This window comes from Diplotaxodon limnothrissa, linkage group LG2 (genome assembly GCF_057381915.1).
Source record: "Diplotaxodon limnothrissa isolate DT_005_m linkage group LG2, D_limnothrissa_male_GT1.1, whole genome shotgun sequence".
Taxonomy (NCBI): Eukaryota; Metazoa; Chordata; class Actinopteri; order Cichliformes; family Cichlidae; genus Diplotaxodon; species Diplotaxodon limnothrissa.
Genome location: NC_140597.1, coordinates 22,324,510 through 22,339,949, shown reverse-complemented (window position 1 = coordinate 22,339,949; position 15,440 = coordinate 22,324,510). Strand labels below are relative to the sequence as shown.

The 15,440-nt window shown below is 41.2% G+C and overlaps 1 protein-coding gene across 2 annotated transcripts in view; it reads right to left on the bottom strand.

Moving 5' to 3' along the window:
- il1rapl2 (interleukin 1 receptor accessory protein-like 2) overlaps nucleotides 1-15,440 on the bottom strand; it is a 443,889-nt gene that overhangs the window by 30,258 nt on the left and 398,191 nt on the right. For both annotated transcript variants that reach the window (XM_085361123.1, XM_085361114.1), the window contains exon 8: nucleotides 9,097-9,242. In XM_085361123.1, the coding sequence (XP_085217249.1) occupies nucleotides 9,097-9,242 (146 nt within the window). The remainder of the gene's footprint in view (nucleotides 1-9,096; nucleotides 9,243-15,440) is intronic.

Below are 15,440 nucleotides of genomic sequence, written 5' to 3'. Positions count from 1 at the left end.
TGGTCGGCGAAAATGTCGAAGGGGCGTGCTCGGTATTTTCCGGCAGCAGAGCAAGAACTCATGAGTGAGGGATTTCAGGAGTTTCAGAGTTTAATTAAAACGCAAGAGAACACTGCAAAGGCTGCAAAAGCAAGGAGAGAGGGCTGGCAGAAAGTTGCTGACAAATCAAACTCGTAGGTAATTTAATAATAATAATAATAATGGATTGGATTTATATAGCGCTTTCCAAGGCACCCAAAGCGCTTTACGATACCACTATTCATTCACTCCCACATTCACACACTGGTGGAGGCAGCTACGGTTGTAGCCAGGCTGCCATATCGCGCCATCGGCCCCTCTGGCCAACACCAGTAGGCGGTAGGGTAGATCTATCATATGACACTATATTGTCCAATATCATATGGCATTATATCATATGGCATTATATTATATTATAATATGTTATATTATATCCCCTTTCACATTAGAGCCACAACAGGACCCACAAGAACATGGGAACAAGTAAAAGTGGAATACAGGAGTATTCTACAGAATGGTAATATTTATCTCTTAGATTGCTTTGCGTCTCTTGGCAAGGTAATACTGGCCTGTAATACTCTGTTAGTTTGTTCATAACAGCAACCAAGAAAAGGGCAGAGGAAAAAAAGACAGGTGGTGGTCCTGCACCCCCTCGTCAACAAGTTGGTTAAGTAAATAATACCCTCACGGGAATATCGATATCTCTCTATGAGCACACTGTCGCGCTGAGCTAAAGGATCCTGTCTATCCCGCAATATACGCTGAATTCTGAGGACTCTCCTTATCAATCTTGCACCTTCCGCAATGGGTTGGTCGCGTATACGGACAGGACATGGCTGCGACAGGCTTCCCAAATCCACCTTCGCTTTTATAGCCGTGGTCTCTCATCTTGATTACACGAAGTAATTTACAATTACTACTCTGAAATATGAATTACATCTGTAATAATCACATACATGTAATAGAATGTTAATAGTACATTTCCCTTTTTTAGGAAATGACCTGTATGTATCTGTGTGACATCAATAAAAGGATCAAGTGCTGCATTATCTTTAGTTACATTGATGTTATTTATTTATGGTGAAACAGTGGTAAAATATCGCTGTTGCTTTCGTATAAATGAAGCGGACATACCTGCGTGGCCGCGATCTAATCCTGTTTACATAAAGTAAACCTGCTCCCGAGCAGGTTTACGCTTACGGCTCTGTTGCTATGACAGCAAGTCCCGGATGAGCTTCGGGGAACCGACTGATCCAGGATCACGCAAAATCGTCAACAATCTAATCCGGCTAACCTACTTAGCGAGGTACGAAGAACGGGCCCCAGGTCTGAACTTTGATTTCTGTTTTGGGGGGTTTACGAAATTTTTTGGAGGTGTGGTCCTAAACTTTGGATCAGCTGTAAAACAGCCTGTTTCAGTTTAAGTGTTATTTTCAATAAAAAGTTTTGTCTCACTCCCAGTTCTTCTTGTTACAAGTTGAAGCTCGACTTGGAATCTTTTTAAGATCCAACCATGAAAATATGATTTTTTTTGCCATTTTCCAAGCTGTCTTAAACTTTTGATTGGGGATGTAATACAGCAAAACCCCCAACAATCAGAGGATACCCCCATGAGCAAGCACTTGGCGAAAGTGAGAAAGAATAACTCACTTTTACCAGGAAGAAAAAAAAGAATAAAGAGCAAACACAATTAATTTAGGTTAAAGCTATATTTGCTTAGAACTGAAACCAAATTCATTTTCACACAAACATCCAGCTGGTTACAACGTTCCAGTTCATAGTTTGTTACAATAAATGCTGAGGATACAGGACTGGTTCAGCACTAACCATTTATTGGCAAATCTCTGGTGGTTCTGGCTCAAACTAGTAACTATTTACTTATGCGCAGTTCGTCTTTATGACTCCAACAGGGGAATAAACGCAGGACTAGGGATGGGTATCGAAACCCGGTTCTTGTTGAGAACCGGTTCCCACTGTTTCAATTCCTTGGAATTGTTTGCCATTTTTGCAAACGATTCCCTTATCGATTCCAGTCGCCCCGAATGACGTCACCACGTTGCGGAGCGTCATTTACCTGGCAGGAAACACGGCGCCTAAGCGGCTCAAACACTCAAAAGTTTGGTTATACTTTACGAGAACGGATGACAACAGGGCAACTTGGAATACTTGCAAAGTACATATTTCATTTAAGGGAGGAAACGCTACGAATATGCAAAAGCATTTGCTCACAAAACACGCGATGACCTTAAATGAATGTCGTGTTTTTAATTCCGCTCCGGACTCGTGAATCTCAACCCAGCAGCAGCGGTAACGTTTGCACGTCCTCTCCCGTTAATGCGGCAGGTAAATAATCAACTAACAGTGCATATTATGTTAGCGCGATCTGCCTTATTACAAAACCTGCCATTACTGTGCATTTAGGTGACCACGATGAGAGACACAGACAGAGTCTGGCTCAGATGCTGGCAGTTCTCGCTGCAGTCTACCGGTAGCGTCTCCTTTCAGGCCAGGATAGACGAATGTCACCGAGCAGTGACTAAGTTCTTGGTCAAAGGCTTGCACCCATTTGCCACAGCAGATGCCCTCGATTTCACTTTGGTAAGTGAATGTGTTTAATTGTAGGCAGGACATTACTGGATATTCTTGTGTAATTGCTACAGAATAATTTATGTTACACTTTGTTATTGCTACAGGAGAATATTTATTTTATTATTTTACATTTACAATTTTTTTCCTGGGGACCCTGTGACACCCCATCGAAGAGCCGTAGGCTGTGGATCTCTTAAGATCTCACTGTTGGGTTTGTAAGGCCATGTTACTCCTAAATTTCTATCTTGTTCAAAGAGAAGATATAAAACAAAGTTCTAAGCTAATCGACTTTAGTGTTCTCCTTTTTAAAAAATAAGAATCGATAAAGAATCGATAAAGAATCGAATCGTTAAACAGAATCGAAAATGGAATCGGAATCGTTAAAATCTTATCAATACCCATCCCTACGCAGGACGTTACCAAAGAATAGAAACCTCAACATTAATACTGATAAAAGTGGGCTAAAAACTAATTCGACCTCAAAGACCTCTGAGAGAGGATGTAATCAAACAGAGTTCTCATATTTAAATTCTTTTTTTAAAAGGTGGAATGAACCCAATAAATAATAACATTTTTTAAAGTGCAACAGAGCGTACAAGAAGTTAAAAAAAGCTTTACTGTGGTTTCCTAAAAGATGGAAGTGTAAACAAGGGATGCTGTTGCTTTGCTGTAGGGGGTTTTGCATATAGGAGAAAATCCTCAAAATAAACCCAAAACCATACAGGAAGCCAACACAGAGCAGCAGAAAATAGACTAACGTTCTCTGTTTCTGGTTGTGGTTAATAGCTGAGCCGCAGAGTTTTAAATAAACTCAAATCTATAGTTGTTGTTGTTTTCGAGAGACCGAGAAAAAGAGCGCTGCAGTGATCTGTCTGCTCAAAGAAAGGCACTGGTCATTTTTAAACACTCTTTTTACTCAGAAGTGGTTATTAGTTTAATTGCTATACAAGTCAACCCCGAGACTCGGACTTAATTTCCGCATATTGTTAAACAGCAAGTCTCAGCTACTTTTGAGGCCAGCTGCTCGGGTTTCAGTGCTGTCCTCGTTTATCATGGAGCGGCACACGGACACGCAGTTTCATTTAAACAGTTATAACCTTCATAACCATTCTGCAATTAAATATGGAGAACTATCATGACAGAGGAGATGATGGAGGTCAGGAACTGAGACCTTATTTTAGCTGTTTGGGACATTGTCTAAAGCAGGGGAGTCAAACATAAGGCCCGGGGAACAGAAGTGGCCCAATAAAGACAATCCGGTCCACTTGATATCTTCGGAAAATGTGAAGGAGGACATAAATTTAGGACTTTTAACTGTATTTTCATACATTTCATAACTTGCCCTAGTTATAACAACCTCCCCAACAATAATTCATATTGTATGAACCAATGAAGTAATAGATAAAAAAATTAACGACAGAAAAAGTCCATTTTTTTTCCTCTGCTATAGAAATGTCTTTTTGCATATATAGTTTCCACTGTAAAATAAATAAAACAGGATATTTTCTGTGTATTCACAAAGACATTCTGGTCATTAAGTTCTTACAATTTAAGCCCAAAGAATTGTGCTGACAGATTTCTTTCATTACCTGCAGCTTTTCTTTATAATGCAGAGAAAAGCAAGAAGTGCTGTTTAAATTTCACTTCTTTTTCTTATATTAGGATATCCCAGGAATTAAATGTGCAAGTAAACTACTTCAGTAAAAGGTAAGTTTCTCTGGTCCAGCCCACTTCAGATCAAACTACATGTGGCCTGAGATGTAAAATGACTTTGACAAACCTGGTTTAAAGCCCGAGTTAAAAACTTCCCAACAGGTGATGAGCTATAAGGAAAAGCTTCTTTCTTGAAGTACGTAGTGAGCTAAATCCAGGTTAAACCTGTTATCTTTTGTTCATTTTCTTTCAGTCTAGATGATTACAGAGCGGGAGTTCTGAACGAGGAGAAGCTGAGAAAGAAAGAGTTTTGAGCTCTGGGACAACTAAGATGTGGAAAGTGCAAAAAATGGCTGCATACCATTTTTTGTGCCATACTGTTTGGAGCCAGGGGTTAAAGAGGAAATAAAGAAAACAAACAGACAAGACGGTGTGAGCGTGCTGTGGAACAGAGCACGCCAACATATCGAATACCTCGACTTCATTTGCAGCTGCTTGTGCAGTTGCTCCTGTAGGCAGAGCTGATAAGAACGCTTTCAACATGTACATACACCTACTTCAGGTTTCATGCTGTGCTGATGCACACGCCCGTGTGTGTGTGTGTGTTGGGAGAACACACACTGACAAAACAATCCCATTCAACTTAATGCCTCCCATGAGGGGAAAGTATATGTGTATACGTTTTTTGTATATGCACACACACACACACACACACACACACACACACACACACACACACACAGAGCTTCCTGTAGGTAATTACAGTGTTAAGTGATGAGGGCCCTACAGTTCTCATTCTGACCTCCTCTGGAGGTGTGTGTCTGTGTGATCCTGTGTGTGTGTGTGTGTGTGTGTGTGTGTGTGTGTGTGTGTGTGTGTGTGTGTGTCCGTCCCTGGGGTGCTAGTTAAGTATAGTAAGATAGATTTAACACCCAAGGCATCCAGCAGGAGTCAGACGGGGAGAGAGAAAGGCCTGTTTTTAGTCCACCCCCTCTCTGTGTGTCTCTCCTCTCTTCATCTCTCCCAATCCTCTCAGTCACCCCTCACCTTCCTAATCTTTATCTCTCTGTCTGCATCTATTACCTCGGCCCTATTCTCTATTTCCTTGCCCCGTTCGGCCTCCCGCTGCGTTTCCCTGCCTGTTTATCTCTTTTCACATTTCTCCAATTCTGCCTGTCCTTGCTTTCTTGCATTACATACATTGGTTTCATATAGTGGGCATTCAGGGAAACTAGTTTCTGCTGATAGCTGGGGTAAGACAGACAATTCATCTGCTCCTTCAGGGGTGCTTTACTATTCTGTCTTAATGTCTCTTTAGGTTCTTCCTTTTTTTTTCTCTGGGCTTTGGCCTCTGTCGCCAGAAAGAGGCGGGATGTTTCTCCTGTATTGGCTTCCCTTCATTGGCTTCCTGTTAAATCCAGAATTGAATTCAAAATCCTGCTCCTCACATACAAGGTCTTAAAAAAATCAGGCCCCATCTTATCTTAATGACCTTGTAGTACCATATCACCCTATTAGAGCACTTCGCTCTCACACTGCAGGCTTACTCATATGATTGTTGGGTTTTTCTCTGTGTGTATTATTGTTAGGGATGGGTATCGAAAACCGGTTCTTGTTGAGAACCGGTTCCCACTGTTTCAATTCCTTGGAATCGTTTGCCACTTTTAAAAACGATTCCCTTATCGATTCCAGTCGCCCCGAATGACGTCATCACGTTGAGTAGCGTCTTTTACCCAGTAGGAAACACGGCGCCTGAGCGGCACAAACGCTCAAAAGTTTGGTTACACTTTATGAGAAAGGATGACAACAGGGCAACGTGCAATACTTGCAAAGTAGAGATTTCATCAAAGGGAGGAAACACTACGAATATGCAAAAGCATTTGCTCAAAAAACACGCGATTGCTTTCAACGAATGTCGTGGTTTTGATCCGCTCCGGACTAGCGAAGCTCAACCCAGCAGCAGCGGTAGCGTTTCCACGTCCTCTCCCGTTAATACTGCAGGTAACTAATCAATTAGCATTGCATATTATGTTAGCGCGATTTACCTTATTACAAAACCTGCTATTACTGTGCGTTGCATTTAGATAACCATGATGAGAGAGACAGAGTCTGGCTGGCTCAGATGCTGGCAGTTCTCGCTGCAGTCTACCGGTAGCGTCTCCTTTCAGGCCGGGATAGACGAATGTCACCGAGCAGTGTCTAAGTTTGTGGTCAAAGGCTTGCACTCATTTGCCACAGCAGATGCCCCCGATTTCACTTTGGTAAGTGAATGTGTTTAATTGTAGGCAGGACATTACTGGATATTCTTGTGTAATTGCTACAGAATAATTTATGTTAAACTTTGTTATTGCTACAGGAGAATATTTATTTTATTATTTTACATATACATTTTTTTCCTGGGGACCCTGTGACACCCCATTGAAGAGCCGTAGGCTGTGGATCTCTTAAGATCTCACTGTTGGGTTTGTAAGGCCATGTTACTCCTAAATTTCTATCTTGTTCAAAGAGAAGATATAAAACACAGTTCTAAGCTAATCGACTTTAGTGTTCTCCTTTTTAAAAAAAAAGAATCGATAAGAGAATCGATAAGGAATCGAATCGTTAAACAGAATCGAAAATGGAATCGGAATCGTTAAAATCTTATCAATACCCATCCCTAATTATTGTAGGGTAGTCTAAGGAGCTTGGAAAGAAAAGCGTCTGGACTTCTTTGAGTTGCTTGAAGACGTTTGACCTCTCATCCGAGAAGCTTCTTCAGTTCTAAGGTCAAATGGTGGAGAGTCCCAGATTTAAACCCAGTGGGAGTTTCCCCCCCAAAGAGGGACAAAAGGACCCCCTGATGATCCTCTACCTAATCACATGAGCCAAGGTGTGAAAGCGGGTGTGGGTCACAATCAGCCAGGGTTTCGGGTGAGCTCATTGTGAAACCTGGCCCCACCCTATCATGTGATTTCCTGAGGTCAGATGGCCCAGGATGTGAGTGGGTGTTAAGGCGTCTGGGAAGGGATCTCAAAACTGACTTTATAAACGCCCAATTAGGATAACCGCATGTTTTGAATGCTTCCTTTACATGTGTGTGTTCCTTCTTTTTCCCTTCAGGCTTAGAGGGAACATGTTCTGCCCGGTGGTGTAGGGTCCTAATTACTCCAAGTTTGTGTTCTAGAGGGTGATGGGAGTCAAAGAGGAGGTACTGGTCCGTGTGTTTGGGCTTCTGGTAAACTTCAATGTTGAGGTTGCCGTTCTCTTCAATGTGCACAGCGCAGTCCAGGAAAGGCAAACAGTTGTCCTTTGTGTCTTCCCTGGTGAACTTGATGTTTTTATCCACAGAGTTAATGTGCGCAGTGAAAGATTCCACTTCATGTGTCTTGATTTTGACCCAGGTGTCGCCTACATATCTGTACCAGTGGCTGGGTACTCTTCCTTTGAAAGAGCCAAGAGCCTTCCTTTCCACTTCCTCCATGTAAAGGTTGGCTACAATAGGTGACACAGGGGAGCCCATGGACATATTTCAAATATGTCTCACCACTACATATTTCAAATACAACGAGGGTTTCTACAGACAAAAACATGGGCTTAAATCTTAATTATCTCAGAAGCTGTTCACATCCACAAATATTTATTACCCAATGAAAACACTGAGCAGGATGGGTTTTCCTTGTTAACAGAATCATAACAAGAGACTGGAATAGTCCCAGGTAACTGGAGCAGACATGGTCTTATATTTAGCAAGCCAGAGTACAAAAAACAACGTAAAACTAATGTGGAAGCAAAAAATTATGCTTCTTTGAATGAATGCACCTCAGAAACCTGTCATTTAAAACAAACATTGCTTAAGGATTAAATGCACTTAATGAAATCTTCTGATCTTTAGAGAATCTGACATGTTTGTTTTCTTACTGACAGTTAAGGCCAATGTCATCCCATTCCTGTAATTATGGAAAATATTACCAACAGCTTGAAAATTTATTTCAATCAATTTAATTCATTTCGGTCGACCTCCTATGAGCAAGCACTCAGTGATGGTGGGAAGAAAAAACTCCCTTTTTAACAGGAAGAAGACTGGCAGAACCAGGCTCAGGGAGGGGTGACCATGTTTACTAATGTCACATGTAACATCCCAGAGAAGGAAATGTCCCTATCAGATTTTAGCACTGACTGAAATGTTAAAGGTTTTTGCATTTCTGTTAACTAACAAACAATGAGTTGATGGGTATGTATGAGACGACAGAACTCGATTACCTCGCTCATTGTTGCACTCTGCTTCAATGCTGCTTCACTAACCTGACTTCATATTAAAATACATTTAAAATCCACAACCTTACTCTGGGTAAACTTGTTCTATTCAATAGAATCTATGTTTCCTCAGCATGTTTTGTAATCGAAAACATATTTTTGGGTGCCTCAAGGTTCCATCCTAAGCACCATCTAAGATGTCTGTGTCCTCCTTTGTGAAGCATTAATGTTACTTCAGAAATCTTGGTGTTACCAACAAAATCATCTGCATCGTAACGTGTTTTGTGACAGAAAGCTGGTTTCTGGTGGCTCAGCGCTCGGTCCGTGTCACCATCAAACATCCTATGTCCTCTTTCATATAACAAAAACTGTGTTGTTTTATAATGCAAGGTAATTATTTGTGTTACTTTTTAATAGTTTGATAGAAGGAAGCAGATTGTATAGATAACACATTTTTGCTTTGATAGTGAATGGACCAGCATGCACATGTGATCATTTGTCATTCTTAAAGACACTGGAGGCCAATATTTGTCGATTTCTTTTTTGCCTAACAAGTTTAACAGAAACCAGTAAATCAGGAGCGAAGAAAAGGGAAAGCTCTACCTTTCTTTTGCAGTATAGCGCTACCGCTGCGCCTCCCTATGTGGTTCTCCACGTAACAGGTATAGTTGGCCAAATCTCCGTCCTCCACGGCATCAAATGTTAGGGACAGCTGCACTTCCTTCTCTCCTAAATGCTCCCTCACCACCCTGGAAAAGAAACATGCGAGAAGTGGATTCACAAAGCAGTGATATTAAATCTTTTATTGTGATTTACTCTAATACACTCAAGACTTTAACTTGGAATTTCTACTTATGCAAATTGCATCAGGAGGGAAGTAAACACATGTAAATTTTAAAGATGAGAGAATCTCCTTGCCTCTTAATCTGTTCCATTAAAGATGAAGAAGCACAAGGAACATGGCGCTATAGAGCACAGTATATAGGGCAGATTTTAAAAGAAAGAGAGAGCGAAAAGAAAAGAAATGAGGGCAGAAGAAGCAAGGAGCCATGTCTGGAAAACACTGGCGACAGCTGGAAAAAGCTCTCTCCTTATGGTGAGGTCATACTCCTTTTAAGCCTGTGAGGCTGTGAGGAAGAGGGGCTGGAGGAGGAGACTGAACTGATGTCAGGGTCACAGAGTGCACCTTTAAACCTGGTGAGGTTCAGCCATAACCAGTGAGATCTTAGCTCAGGTGGCAGATTCAGAGCAGTGGCACAGATGGTTCAGCCACATAGGCTGGGTACATTTGAACATTTGTTTAATAAAAGCTAGTTTCATGTAATTGACACCGTTATGCATTTGTTGCATTTATTTATTCTGTTCATTTCTGTTCACAGCTGTTGTATGTTATTGTGGGTATGCCTGTCTTTTGATTCCAAGACATTATGACGTTTACAGTCACAATTGTGGTAGAGTTAGCTCATTAAGAAGAACTGGCTGGCTGATATCTGTTTAATGTTTCTGCTGGAGTCGTTGGAAAAGACGGGAAAGAGGGTGAAAGGAGAAGGTGCAAATCAAAAAGTCAGCATCCTCAAAAATTTGAAGCAGAAGCTTTTATTCGAGTCACCACTAAATTCAGAGTGAGGAATCTAGCGATTTATTAGCTAGCTAATGTTGTTATGTGGAAAACCCCCAAAACAACATGTAGCTAACGACTGCTTATTCTTGGACTTGAAAGCAGAAAACTAATTATCCTGGCTTACTCACATTAATGGCTGACATCAAATAAACATGTTGTGCATAAATAGCTTATCATATTTTGGAAAGTCAATACAAGAAAACAAAGCAAAAACAAACAAACAAACAAACAAAGACCCTTCCAGATGCTTTGGCGTCCATGTGCACTTCTTCACCTCTTGATGTAGAAAAACCCAAAGCTTGATTGTCCAGTTGTTAAATCATAGACCCTAGAAAACTGTGGAAGCTGTGATTGAACAATTACTGTATGAATGAGGATTTTATCAAACTGACATTTTTACGTGCCCCAGCAGATCTATTAACGAAATCTTTCAGCGGTTCAGGAGGAAGATAATTATGTAACAAACATGCTGTGAACTGAACCCTCAGTCAGCTTTTAATACTTGAGTAATTGAACCTCAGAGCAAATTATCTGGGACTGGGACAGCACCAGAAGTGTTAAGTCGCACCTAAACAAGCTTTCAAAGTTTCACATGGGTAATGACACCAGAAGTCTTTAAAAAGTCATTATTTTTACATTAAGCTGTGATCACAGTCCAGGAACATCTTCACTATGTGGCGAGTTATACTTCATGAGTGTTATGAGCTCTTTTATATGAAAAATAAAGACAATACAACGTTAAGTGTAGAAAACAAATTTTACCGCAATGAAGCATCAGATTACTTAAAAAAATGAAAAATAAATTAAAAGTAATATTGTTGATGTTTAGCCTGTCTTGGTTTAGTTGCAGGTTGGGGTGGGTTGGTTTGGATCTCTAGTAATTGGTTCAACCACACAAGCAGGCAGCAGGATTTTGGAAATAATGAGCGTTTTCAGTGCAGAATCAGCACTCTTGTCAGAAACAGGCGAGATGGTCCACAGGATTTTGTTATCCTTCTTCTGTACAGTATGTGCTGCATTGACTCAGCGTACAGTACAGTAATCCAGACTGGCCACATTGTAATACACACAGGGGTTGAACCACATGGGAGTTGGCACAGTCCAACCATGACAAGCAGCGATGAGACACTGTGTAGTCATTTTCCTGCAGCTCTGTTTGTAATTCACCACAGAAATGCGCTGTATCTGTCACTTGAGGCTTGTATCCAAGTGGCTGCATGCAAAGAAAATTGACACGCAAACTTTCAGCACAGGCATTCCCATTGGGAATTGAACTTCTAACCTCCTAAATATTCATGCTTTCCTCTTCCCTCGTGGCACCAGAGGCACAGAAAGAGCAGTGAAGTCTCAATGCAGGTTAATAATGATGGATAACATTACAGAAAGGGTTATGAGACTCAAAATGTCAAATGTGCCGGAAGACATACAGCAAAATGACTACCACCATCTCTGCATGTACGTCTTTTTTTTCCTTGCTCCGTGTCAGAGATTTTCAGTGTGTGCATCACTTTGAAGTCTCCTAGGACAGTGCATCAGGGGTTGCTGTCAAAAGATGAGACTTGCTAAAATGCTTAGTTTAAAACACATCACTCCTCTCCCTTTTTCTCACCTTCTAGCCATTAGCTATCTATATCCTACATCTCCTTTCCTTCTCCTCTTTCTGTCCTCCGGTGATTAAATGGGTACATTTCAAAATAAAAGTCACTGTTAAAAGCACAAGTTTTTCTCCTCATAATCTGTACATCTTGGTGAACGTGACACCATCAGCCAAAGTATCCTTCCTCTCTGAGTTCAGCTACATGTATGTGCCAAGCTGTATCTCAAAGGTCAGCACTGTGTGCATGCTCATCGTTTGTATCATCTTTGCCTCCACTTGTGTTGCTGTTCTGATGATATCAAGGCCTGCATCTCTTGTTGTGGCTTTCCAATCACCCACAGCCAGTCCCAGCAGATGGCTTCCCCTCCCCAGGTCTCTTCTTGCTGAAAGGGAGTTGTTCCTCCCTGCTAATGTGAAGTGCTTGCTCATGGGGCTGGTTGTCTGATCAGCTGGGTTCCCTCTCAAATATAAAGTGCCTTGCGATGACTGCTGTTGTGGATGTGACCACACAGCTCACTTCAACCAAATGAACTGACTCACCAAATGGAATCAGGCCAAGTTTGCTTAACTGAACTTAGATCTAAGAAGGTCATCGTCGCTGGTCCCAAAAGTCGAACAAAAATCACACACTGTGCTCTTCTATCATATCTATCATCTCTGCTCTTCTCTTTCTCCGCTCATGTCTGAAGGCTTTGATGGATGTGCAACTTTGATTTGAAAATAAAACACAACAATTGCACTTTTCTTTAAACAATAAATCAGTCTTTGTTATTGAAACTGATACCTTAGATACACCCAGACCCAAGCTGTATCTCAAAGGTCAGCACTGTGTGCGTGCATATATATATATATATATATGTGTGTGTGTGTGTTTTTTAGTAGTTTTTTAGCATTTTCTTTGACACAGATACTGAGGACAGCCAGAAGGATAGATGGGTGGGATGACATGCAGCAAAGGGCCTAGGGCAGAATTGAATCCAGGTAGCTGCAAGAAGGAATAAGCCCAGAGTAGAAGGTCTCACAGCTTATAAATCAAGAAATCAAGTCAGCTATGGAATATTATTGATAGCAGATCCACCAGAGGAATGGGCTGGCAATATTTGACAGTCTGTTTGTGGCCTTATCCTATTTTTCCACTATCCCAAAAGTCTGGTACTACTCTCCTCCTCAAACAGATTCCCAGGTTTCCAATCCTACAACTCTTCACTTCATGTCAACAGTGCCCTTCTCCTCCTTCTGTACCTCCCTGAACTTCTCCACTGGAGTGTAGCGATAACACAGGTCAGACCTCTGAAGGTACCCTGTTGTACAGTATGTAGTAGCAAGATGTTTGCAGTACATCATTCAGTCTTCTAAGCTGCGAGCTGGACCCATCGTGGATCAAACAACTCGTTTCTGTATTATTGATGCTTTGTCTCCTCAGACCGTTGTACTTGTCACTGCCGACAGGAAGCATACAATAAACCTTTCTGTTTCAAGGTGTTCCCAATTGCAATGCAGACCTCAACTTTTTAACATAAAAACCCTGCTTCCCTCCTACTTTAGCACCTAGAACGGGCTAACTACCATGCTTCATGACAAAGAAAATATAAGGTAAAATAATGGTTGATGATGAGGTTGTGAACAGTGAAGCAGTGAGGCTTTGACAGCAGTTGGACTGGACAACAGATGTGAATTTCAAGCAGGTAAAAGAAGGCCTCTCTGCATCAGTAGACATATGGGCTGCCTTCAAGTGAAAATATGAAGCAAGCACTGGCCCAAGTGGAAATACTGTAATTACCAATTCATTGCACATGAACGAGCTGCGGACTGTGATAGCAGAGTTGCAGAAACGTGAAGAAGCTGGACAGCGGTGAAGCTGAGCTCAGCCAACAGCTGGAGTAAAACTGATGATACTGCTCATATATATTGTCTCGCCTGCTATTTTAACCCAACATACTTAAACTACTTAGACTATGGATTTACATTTTCCAGAAAAAGAAGTAAGGTTTCACAAAGAGAGGCACTTGTTGGCAGGAGTTTTTTCTCCACAAACTCGCAGCTTTATCACATCCTCTTGGGTGCTGCAGGGTGTGAGTGTGTCAGTAAGAGAGCAAGCCTTGGTAATTACAGGTATTCCCATTATCACAGAGGCTACGAGACTGTGTTTGACACTATGCAAACAGACATAGACAAAGTTCTCGGGCCAGTGCTGCAGGACGTGGGGAAGGGAGCTTAAAGTGGACAGATTAATGGGCATCACAGCGGGAGTCGACCTGCTGGAGTGCGATTGTGGAACTTGGAATAGCAGTATGATTGGATCAGAGGTGGCCAGAGGACTGGACTGAAAGATTGAGAACTCATCAGGCAAAGGTTAATTTAATACTATGGGGCATGATTAGTTTCAAGTTTAAACACTCCTACTCATGTACCGTGCTGCTCTCTACAACATCATTTTCCCGGGAGAGAACATTTTCAGAGGGCAGGAGGTGGATTAGCAGTCACAGATACATTCTTGAGGTTCCAGTCTTGGATTGGTAAACAGCTCTGCTGCTGGAGTGTCCTCCAGCAAGACACTGAAGGTCACCTGGCTTCAGAGCCACTGTTGCTATGCTGACTCTGACCTGTGACCTCCCCCATGAAGGGAGGAGGGCAAGAGGATTTCCCTTTAGGGGAGATAAACATTCATATCAGTATTGCTGTGCTCGGCTGATAACATGACCTGTGAAGGCTCTTTGAGCAGAAGTGAGCATTTTACTTTCTAATATTAAAGCTTTGATTACAGCTCTTAGTGTGTCAGTTAACCACACTAATGCCCACGTGCTGCAGTTTGAACATTTAGATTACATTACTACGTTGCACTTTTTCTTTAACGTGATGGTGCAGAAGTATTGCTCAAAAGGGAGCAGCATTAACCTGAATAGGGGAAAAACAGTGACACACACAGTGTAGATGGTACATTAATTATTGCCAGAATCTTTCCAACCTGCTATTAACTGAGTTTAAGTAGTGCGCTTAAAGAAAACCAAACAGGCTTTTGCTTCTCATACGACTGCTTATTATGTCTAAAATTAATAAGCTGATGTGATAATCTAAAGAGGCCATGATTGGCCAGGTCACAGTGCAGGATGAAAACCAAACCAAATATTTGTCAGTTTAAATCATTTTAAAGATATAATGAAGGGAGAAGCAAAACTACAGACCACCACAGCCCCACCTGTGTGAACTGAATGAAACTTTTGTCCATCTCAAATCACCACATGCACTCTGCCTGATCATCAAGCATACTCCTGCAAAGGCTCGGGTTTGAGTCCAACCCGTCACCCTTTTCTGTGTGTCTCCCCGCTTCTCCTTGCTTTCCTGTCTCTCCTGACTTTCACTATCCAATAAAGCCAAAAAATATTATTAAACACAAAAATTAAAATTTCAGCAGATTGTCCTCTTCGAATAAAACGAAATTCCAGATGGTACCCAAAAATATAACTCTGAAAATAATTTTGTTAAATATTTTCATATTTTTCATTTCCAGGACCTGTGAGTTACAGTTACAGTACCATCGTGAAAATCCTGCTTTCTTTTTGTATTACTGTAAAATTCAACAACACACCATTCAGAAATTGTTACTGGTTGTCTTTTGCAATGTAAAGTTTCTTTGTTAGTGTGTGATTTTTTTTTAAATTTAAAATTTTCAGACCATTTGAAATATATCTGGTCCACATTAAAGATCCTGATTTATTTTGATGTTAAGAA